Genomic DNA, 10,230 nt, shown 5'->3' with positions numbered 1-10,230 from the left:
AGTAGTAATAGTACGAGGAGAAAACAAGGTGATTAGTACGGAGCACAAAAATAAAAATAGAGGATTTTCCCCATCTATCATGTATTTCTCCATCGCAACTCGTGGATAACGGGGAAAAATTTCAAATTCAAGCGAATTTCGCTAGGAAACAAGCTCAAGACATTATTGATTGGATGAAAAGCTTATCACCGAAGCGTTTCGCTCACAAATTGATCCAAATTGAAGCTGACAAGGGTAAAAGTAGTTATAGGAAGCGATCTTCAACTCAGAGTTGTAATACGCAACACATTCGGATGCTGCTGTATATCCGTTCAATCCGGAGCTGTACGGAGAAACGAGCCATTTCCTAAAAATGAATTTTCCTGGTGATGTGAGAATTGCCTGTATCTGTTGGTGAGCCCATTTTTTTTTTCGTTACAATAATCTTTACATTATGGCCATTACTGAAGGTATAGCGACCACTTTTTAAATTTGTAAAGATTCTGAGTTTCACTTAATATGTTTGTATATGAAGCGGGTCTAACGCAGTCGGTAAGAGCTTCCACTGTGACTGCACGATTGATAGTTCGAAACCGCCCTGGTGCCAACCAAGCCTTTCAACCGTCCATGGTAGATAAATTGGTAAAACCACTTACTTGATATCAGCTAACACCCGCAAGTCTAGATTAGGCACACTTTCGTAAGCCTCAGACTATTCTGAATCGAAGAGGACGCGATGGCACATCCCAGGCGAATTGATTAACGTCAGACACTCTATCTTTTCATGTTATTCGAATGTTTTTGATACCTTATGAGGGGGTTATGTGGGATCATTTTATTCCGCTGGGGGACCGCAGTCAAAGTCGGCGGTTCCGGGCCCGATTGTTTCGGAATCCGAACTTGTGTGGCCAAGTCCACTGGGTACGTATTTATGAAGGAGAGGGAGTCTGATTTCTTCCCGTGCTCAAATGGACGAGAAAACGTGAACCCTCCCGCTTTCATGACGGAAAGGCTGTTGGGGTCCCCTCTTGTTTCATGGATACTAATTTTCAAGTCGGAACATCGTCCATTTAGCGAGAAGGCGGAAACCTTCCCACGAACTACCGTGAATGCGGATACTAGTGATGCTGACGACGTATCTACATATGTATGTCTTAGTCAGGCTGGTCAGATTTGCGGCTGAACTCATCGCTTAACTTATCCTATCAGTGGTCTGGTTCCGCCATGTTGAATAAAGAGTAAATCTGATTGATATATGACAGAATTGTTGATGACATCTGCTCTTGGGTTGGAAGAGGGCGGGTGCGAACAAAAAGCGGCAAAGCATAGAAGAATGGATAGATGAGCAACGAACGATGCTGAATATCGCATAGCCGACGAAAAGGGCTCCGACGACATAGTACCACCAAGTGTGTGCCCAAGTCCCCGAAATGTACACATGACCGTAGACGATCCGGGCAGACGCGACAAACCCATGTGGTCCTTTACCCGAGTGGGCCCCTCCAGGTTGACCGATTTTAGCTGGTGGTTACGGCACCGGTTGGTAGGAAGGTTCGTGTGGTCAGGTTTCCCGGTGAATACACATCCTCCCTGCTCAACTTGTCCAGATCTCCACTCGAACTCAACAGTGGACGCGCAATGGCTACAAAAAGGTGTGGATTGATCGCGCCATACTTGCTGGGTTCGAAGGAAACTGTCTGCCAGGAATGGGTCAAAACGTAACTAAGCTAGTTCCGAAAATTCTTTGCTCCAGAAACATGCAAGTGCATCTTTGATTTGTTCCATCGGCATTCTAACTTCAAAACAGTTTGCTTACTTGTAAGGGATACCTTAGAAAAAAAACCAAAATCTACGTTAAAGTGTAGTCTTTCACCATCTGGCTTAAGTAATCCGTTTACGCTTGTCGTCTATTAAAATATAGGATCTTATTAAAATTCGGTTATTATTTTAAAGATGGTTCTACAGAACCAATCTCCACAGAACTACGGTAACAGTATCGGATAGAACTCACAATTTCGACGGTTCAATTCCACCACTTGACTGCCAGATTGGTTGATTCATGAACTCAAACTGTACCATACCTATCCATGACCAGAAATTCAGCAACGACGATCTCATTACGAGGTCCTGAAAATTATTTTTATCAAAAACGACAACAAAAATAATAGATATATAAGATACCGACAAGTAGTACTGCTAAAAGCATGCAACCCACAAATTCCTCTACTGTATTCGCCACAAACAATGATGCTCCTTTCTGATGACAGTTCGCTTCTGCCTCAGTCATATCCATCCGCTTTCGTTCCATATAGTAACATGATTCCCGGAACCGTAACCAACTATCAGGGCATCGTTTTATGTTCTGAAATGACCTCCGTAACCGACCATCAAGTTTTCCGTAAATCCACATAGTCGAGTCAATGCGACAAGAAACTCGTTGTACTAAGAGTAAGCGGCGCGATAATCTAGCGGTTAGGATCGAGGTGGGACCATCTGGAACTCTTGCGATGAGTGATGCTAGCAAGGGTCCCCTCTATCCTAATCGCTGCGCTCCACCGCACCACATTGAATGCAACTTCTTACGCAACCGTATGGAGTTTCATGTCGTTTTGACCCGACTATATCAATCAGTAACATACCGTAACGCCTAGAGGCTTCACTACAGCATCCTTGGAGCCGCTGAGATTTCGTCGGTCCCCGTTGAGGGGCCCTAAAAGGTTTTTACTGTAGAGTATTTTGTACTACGAACAGCCCAAAGTTTATTGGTGTTTCTATTTGATTAGGACAATTAAAATATTTAACGACTGCCTTCAAAAATGCTCCCAAAAATAAAAGCACAAAATAATAGATTACCTTTAGAAATAACTTGTTGGTCACTTTGCGCCTTGATGGGGTTCTGTTTAACACTGGAGATCGTCTTTTTGCAACATTGTTTTTGTCCTTAAGATGAAAATTTATTTAATTTGAGGGAAAAATCTCACTAAACAAATTATTATGTAAATAAATGAATAACCCTACATAGAACCGTAAAACACTTCCGTTTTAACCACAGATCAGACAATCCCCAATGGATTTTGAGATTGGAAAATGTTATCAAAAACAAATGAAGAAATAAAAAAAACTTGTGGTGAGACTAGTTTATTGAAACCAATCTTAGAGTAGAATTAAACTGCTTTTTTTTGCAGAGAGCATTGATTTAACAACCTGTAGCTTGCAAAGGTAAAGATAAATTACCGTAATTTTAAAATGTTGCGCACAGTGGATTCACAAAAAAGTAGCCAATTTAATTCTGCTTTCGTTTATGCGTCCAATTATTCCTAATTCCCATCATTTTTGCAGACATATCGTAACATTTACTACAATGTAGGTGTTTACACCTCTTTAAAAGGATAAAGGATAAAATTTCTGGTCAATTCTGGTTAATCAATTTCTGGTTAATCAATCCGTTTGGGATGCGGCCCCACGTTCACTTCAATTCAGAATCGTTTGAGGTTTACGAACGTGTAACTGGCCTATAAAATGACTTGCCGGGGCTAGCCGATGTGTCAAGTCAGTGTTTCCATCCTCCCAGACAAGTCTGGTACCAATTTATCGACCCCGGAAGATTGAAAAGCTTGGTGAGCACCAGGCCGGATCCGAACCTCCGATCGATCGTGCAGGAAGCGGAACCTCTAACTGCTACACTACACCCGCCCCTACACCTCTCTATACACATTAAATTAATGAACTTCATGTAAATAGATACTGCGCAAACGAGACCTGGAACAACTTTACCAAATTCTTGAGGCGAGTTGCATTCAAAAAACACATTCTTAATTTTTTTTTCTTAGATTCTCTTGTTATCCAACTTAACCCCTAAAATGACTACAAATGACTCGGCTTCATACAGAAATAGCAGGTCTACGTTTTCATTTCTGCTCTTCCACCACCGTTACTTCTCGAAAGGCCCCGGTTTTCCGGGTATTTCTTTTCTTTTTACTCTTCTCTCCAATGATTTCTCACCTATTCTTGTCGGCACCTGAAGACTGAAGGTCCAAAAGCATGAGAGGAATATTAATCTAAAGTAAAATTCATCAAAGAAAAATCATCTTCAATGCCATGTGTAGGTGTAGCGAAAATTCCTTACCTGAGATTCATGCTGACGTCGTCTACACACTGAAAATACCGTTTATATACGTTGAGTACACTTTCAAGTTGCCGGCGCACAGGTGCTTTTCCGGAAATCGCAGATGTCTTCAAAGAGCGCCAACGAAAAGCGAACAAGTAGATTAGTAGCTAGTAAACAGGAAGTGAATGCGAATGACTACGGTAATTGGTGCGCGAGTTACGATGACGATGAGGGCGTGACCGCCGCAGTAAAGTAGTAAATTACCAATCAGGTAAGATAATCAGAATCCGTAGAGATGGATATTTTATGAAGTGTCTTGGTGGGAAAACCGGAACTGTATATCCTGTCCACGCTGGAGGATATTTCTCGAACTCACATTAAAAATATGTCAATTGATCGGCTTGTATTCATTTTCTCGAAATTGTATGACCATCAGAGATTATGTGTTGAAGTTTTGAAAAGTAAATTCACGACAATATCTCGCTTGCTTCAAGTTTTTCGCATACATTTGCTTTGGAAACTTCGAGAGAAATCATCCTGAATTTGCAGATCACGGTTACAGGAGAGAAATTTTTCTCACGGTTCTGAGTTGGATTTGAAGCATAACTGTGGAAGCACCCGAAGATGTTTCTAGAAGAAAGGTCAGTTCAAGTTTTGCTGCATAACAATAATTCCACTGGATTGAGAAATATGTGAGTTGTGAGCGTTTTTTTTTTGTCAATGTAAAAAATACACATAGAAATAAAAAGCATTTTCAAAATGTTAGATATCTCTCGAAAGAGAATTCTTCAGTCCAAAAAGCTGGATCATTGAATTTTAATACCTCATAAACTCCTATTTTTTCGGACTATTAAGGTTTAACGTAGACCAAATATTATCGTGAAGACAAGAACGCTCAAGTTGAGATTGGTGTTCTATGGAAATGGAGTAATTTTTGGAAGTAGCGCTTGCCATTTGTCTTCGCGCTTCAAAAAACTGGGTATTTTGATCTCGAAGAGGGATCACACATTGATCAACTCAATAGTCGCCTGCTGAAGGATCTTTTTTTTCATGGGAAGGGAGTCATCTTGTTTTCTTGTGTTTTCTCCGGGAAGAAGAAAGCTATAGCGATATGATCAACAGCATACTCTCTAATGTTGTTCTTTCTCTATTGTTGTTCTTTCAGCGATCTCCAACGATTTCGTCCCTTCGTCCAAGAGTTTTTTGAAGCTTCCCATTAGTTTCTAAAATGTTTTTTCTTGTTTTTCAAGTCTTTTTCGTTCTTTTTTAAATAGCTCGTGCCTCATTCGATTCTATTCATACACAGCACAGATCTTACAAGCAACATCAGTAGCCTTATCACCTCGATCAATTGCCAAAACAAAAAAAAAACTAAAGCAGTCAATCTTTTCGTCCTTTTCACATACTAATTTAATGATCTTGAAAGGAACAATAATGAATAACATTTAAGAGTCAGAATGACGAAATTTTGTGTACTGTGGAATTCTCTTTTGAATGATATAAAAAATCGTATGAATAGTTTTTATGCCCATGTAAATTTTTCGTTTGAAAAAATCCCACGACTTATTCCTCAACCCATCAATATGTTAGCAGAATCAAAACGTTGCATTCAACTTTTCATAAGTAATTTTTATACCAGATAACCGATGCTTTGATTAATAAGGCCGATTCTGCATGGAACCTGCTCAGTCGTGAAACTAACTAAGAAACCATTTGGATTCTCTAATTATCGCATTTTCAGTGTTTTCTACGTTTCCTCTACTGGTCACTCATACAGTTTTTTTTAGATAAAGAGGTTACAGTTGGTATGTTAAGGAAGTGTATTCTATCAGCTTTATTTTTTCTAAATCCACTATTCCTGTTATTTACTATTCTCATAGAGAAACACAAAAAGAACACAATATCCATTAGTCCTGTTGAGTTTTCACTCCATTGCTTTCTTTTTACACCTGCTTTTCTTCATCTACAAATGATTAAGGAACCTCAGCTTCCGAAAACACTACTGCTAGCAACTGATCTGTTTTTTTTTTTTTTTTTTTACAAAACAAGAGTGATAAAGATCACCTATCTACGAGATTTATTAACATTTCTATACTAGAAATTATCTTGTAGAAATCGTTGAAACATAATATATTTGAAAACAAGTGTGTTAATCGACTCGTCTGTTGTGAATTAGGCCTTTTTCATTCGTGTTGTTGTCATACGATAGATGATCGAGTCCTTACTTGGATCCATGCTCATCATTCCAACCACGGTATAGAGGACCGCCTAGAATCATACCGTATAGTTAAAAAAAGATTTACTATTTTAATTTGCATTAAAAAACCTACCAAAGCCAATACTATAGTCAAACCAGCAAAGATTGCAAATATGGCGGGATAATCAGTGGAGGTGAAGACATACACATTCAGTTGTTCACGCCATGTCTTCAGATTATTGTCGGTATCGGACAACTCGGCAGCCTGCACATCTCCAGTTAGGAAAAAAACACCGGACACATATATCCAGCAATAAAAATAAAATAAAATAAAATAAACCTACCCTTTTTCTGCGCACTACGGTTTCCTGTTCATGATGTCGTTCTGCGTGTTTTATGGGATTCGAAATGGTCACAATCTCGACAATCACTTGGTCACCATATACAGTTGAAAGAGCCTTTTTGAGCTTAAAATATATGAACATTAAATGCTCTGAAATCGACCGCGTAGACGCAGTGAAACTCCTTACTACTTGCATTACATGCGGCTGTTTTTAGAAATTAGCATCTAGGATAAATTCCTAGGACGTTTAAGTTACGGAAGTTGGTAAACATAAACAAACGTCAGCCAATTCCTATACTTTATTTTACATTACGGGTATATCCAAAAGTTTTTTGTCTAGCGAGCTCAGACACTGAATGAAAACACAACAGAATCTGTATAAAATGTGGTTAAGATCGAGGTAGGACCCTGCTCGCGTCACTCATCGCTGAAGCATATGTTCGAAAAATTTCATTAAATGAAACTTATCACACCTTACCTTGTCGATAGCGTCTTGAATATTATTTCGGTCCTCTTCAGTCAGTTTCTTCCCATTTATACCTCTAATCGTCACACGATATACATCAGCAGCATTGGATTTCTCAAACTTGGTTTGTTGTGAAGTAATTGCATTAGCTATACGATACATTTGCTGGAGTTCATCGCGGAGATCAGGCAGTTTTGTTTTTATTTTTTCTTCTACCTAAAAAGAAAAGAATATGTGAAAGTATTTTTCTACCAAAGTAAATAAAGACAACGCCACCTTTTGTTCACTGGCAATTCGAGCAATATCCGAACCGGTAATTCCTTCCTTGTCCGCCGTTACGAATTCCCGATCGACCCCGAAGGTGCTCGCTAACTGCTCGTCAAGAGAAGACAGGTCCAGGTAATCCTGAAAACTTGTGAAATAATCCGTAAAAAAGGTGGACTATGAAAGATCTGGACATAGCACAAAATTAATGAATAACCCTCTCACATTCGTCTGCAAGACCGTGATCACCAGTCGATTGGAAAAGTGCAAACATTATAAAGTGAGTACGTGTGAGGCACCGAAATTCAAGTGAGTGATGCAGACGTCAAGCTCATGTAAGGTTCAGTAATCCTGTACACTTTTGGGAGTTCGAAGTGAGTCAGCAAGCATGGAGTGTATGAGAAGTAAGAATTATTGGGTCTTTACATATCTTTTTTCCCCATTTTTGATGTTTTCCTAAGGTATTCTGCTTAGAATGGTAATCAGACAATCAACGTCGATCTCCACGTGAAGTAACTTCAAAGGCTGGCTGATACAACGCGCGAAAAACGCCCAAAATGCCTCAAAGTCGCACCGCTGCATGAATTCCTGCGAGACTTGGGCTGGGCGACCACCTTCCCTATAGCCTGAATGACGCCCCATTCGACTATCACCTATTCCGGGCCCTAAGCAGCATCAGAGCGAGGAAAAATTAAAATACTTCGATGACGTCAAAAACATACTCAACGACTTTTTGTCACCACAGTCACTCTCCTTCTGCAAGAATGGAATGGAGGTTTTGCCTATTAAGTGTTCACGTTTGGCTGATAGTGATGGTAACTACACTGTTAATCCTTGATTTATACCTATCAAATTTTAAAAAAATTAACTTAATAAACTTTCTTTCCGAAAAAGGGAAAAAGACTGCAAAGACCCAATCAGTAGCACTAGAGCAAAGTCAGTCGCTCATTTACTATCGTGACGATGCTACTAAATTATCATTGAGGAGTTCAGAAGGAAATGACATATAAATGATGAAAGGTTCACAGAACAATGCTCATTGCTCATTGCATTGCTTCATTGCTCACATCCTCTAGTTTGTATGCCTTAGAATCGTCTTTTTTCAGCGCATCCAGGCCCTCAATATGAACAACTGCAATAGCTCGGGGAAGAGAGAACAGGTCAGACTCGACGTCAAATCCTGAAAAGAGGGATCTTTAGAAACCTCCTTGTACAAGATACGAATAAGGCATTATTTGTTCTACAGTAACGAATGATGGTCGTACAAACATGGAAATTGGCACGAAAAAAAGCAAACGAATACAGTCATTCTGAAAGATATAAAACGAGATTGCAAACAAAAAAGGTAAACAAATACCTGGCACTGGAACAGTTGAAAGTCCGAGAAGAACAGCGTTCAGTTTAGCCAAATAACTGGCTCGAAGCTGGGATGTTGACGCCGACGTTAACTTCAATGTTTTCGGAAGAGATTCGAATTTGAGATGGGAGGCCGAACATGCTGAAAAGATACGAATTACATCTTATTTTCGCATAAAGTATGAAAATGTGAAGGGATAATTTTAGCACTTTTGATTATCGTGCCAACATTAAAATTCTGCGGGTAGGAAAGTATTCAAGAACTCTAACCCTTTCCCAGCAAGTCTTACCGAGTTCTAGAGTACAACTCTTAGAAAAAAACTCAAAATTTCTGTTCCTATAAACTGTCACATGACACAAAAAACCATACAGACAGACATTGTTATTCCCACTTCAATTGTTCTTACTAATACATATTTATAAAAAAGCAACAAATCATCCCTGAAAAATTATTGGAACCTACAAGCACTCCCCTTCTTATACGAAAGAAAACTCACCTACAAAAAGTACCAACAGGAGGGCAGCCTCTCTCATCTGTAAAAAAAATCATTTTCAATGAATCCTCGAATATTGAGAGATGGAAAGAAGTAACACAAGAAGACGCATGAAAAATCATGAGAACGATAGAATCCAGAGAAGTAACTCTAAGCAAAGGAATTCTTATGAAATTTTTGGGGGTATTTTGTGGAGTCACAACGAATCGAGGACCGAAGACCATTGCTGCGACTGGAAACCGGGCAGGTGGTTACATTGCGGATAACACGCGCAAGAGATACGAGAGTAAATTAAAATTATAATAATTATATTCAATCTTTTATATTTAAATGCATTTTAGGTCTAATTCAACTGATTACAAAGAGATAGTTATCTCATCTCTATAAAAACGCACAAACCAGAAAGCAGCGATGGAGACTAGTCGGGGTCGTATCGATTTTCGTTAGATTCTAGCTGCTTGTTCGCTGGAAACGTATAAAGCGGTAAAGAAGTTCTCAAATGTGTATTTAATCATAGAATCGTAAGTGGATTCAGCAGTAAGCAGCTGTGATCCGGCCAGCTAAGAATAGTTCCTTGACTTAACGGGTAATTGTTGGGTACTACGAATATGAGGACTGATTTCTCCAGAGCCATCTTTGCATCGCAGGTTCCCTTTACTAGCAAAGCATATAACCTCTAGGTTCTATTTTTCCAACGAGAACAAATTTTCTTACGAATTCTAAGCGGAATAAGATATTTCAGCATTCCTGCGCTAATTTCGTCGTCTCTACCAGATTTTCCATTCTTCAACCTCTAGATACAGACCAGAACCTCCAGCTCGGTCCGTGGTCCCTATCCCCTATCCGAACCCCATATCTCAGTCTATGGATGTCCTCAACTTCAGGAGCTGGTGGCGCCTGCCAGTTCAGCAAGTTCTTGAAGTGATCCCTCGAAATAGACACGGTTGCTTCACCGACAACAACTCCATTCGCAGTGTTGAGGGCTGGAGAACATATTTTCGTCTTGCCGCTATACTGCTTTAA

The 10,230-nt window shown here is 39.6% G+C and overlaps 1 protein-coding gene across 3 annotated transcripts; it reads right to left on the bottom strand.

Moving 5' to 3' along the window:
• Window positions 1–162: 162 nt before the first annotated feature.
• On the bottom strand, window positions 163–9,247 carry RB195_020338 (uncharacterized protein; the record flags this gene model as incomplete). 3 transcript variants are annotated; one of them, XM_064188592.1, is made up of 13 exons in its annotated part: window positions 163–346; window positions 1,991–2,106; window positions 2,195–2,341; window positions 2,619–2,689; window positions 2,833–2,919; window positions 6,313–6,355; window positions 6,418–6,549; window positions 6,629–6,751; window positions 7,106–7,309; window positions 7,370–7,498; window positions 8,425–8,537; window positions 8,715–8,855; window positions 9,211–9,247. In XM_064188592.1, 13 exons carry the CDS (start codon window positions 9,245–9,247, stop codon window positions 163–165), a joined length of 1,527 nt encoding a protein of 508 aa, XP_064044472.1. The 3 variants fall into 3 exon arrangements, with proteins under 3 accessions (XP_064044472.1, XP_064044473.1, XP_013307095.2); XM_013451641.2 differs by lacking the exons at window positions 163–346; window positions 1,991–2,106; window positions 2,195–2,341; window positions 2,619–2,689; window positions 2,833–2,919 and having other exon boundaries at window positions 6,260–6,355; XM_064188591.1 differs by lacking the exons at window positions 6,313–6,355; window positions 6,418–6,549; window positions 6,629–6,751; ... (3 more) ...; window positions 8,715–8,855; window positions 9,211–9,247 and adding exons at window positions 3,982–4,037; window positions 4,106–4,116.
• Window positions 9,248–10,230: the final 983 nt, after the last annotated feature.

Source organism: Necator americanus, chromosome II (assembly GCF_031761385.1).
Source record: "Necator americanus strain Aroian chromosome II, whole genome shotgun sequence".
In the NCBI taxonomy this organism is placed as follows: domain Eukaryota; kingdom Metazoa; phylum Nematoda; class Chromadorea; order Rhabditida; family Ancylostomatidae; genus Necator; species Necator americanus.
The sequence above is the reverse complement of the archived record's forward strand: the minus strand, read 5'-3'. Positions and strand labels throughout refer to the sequence as shown.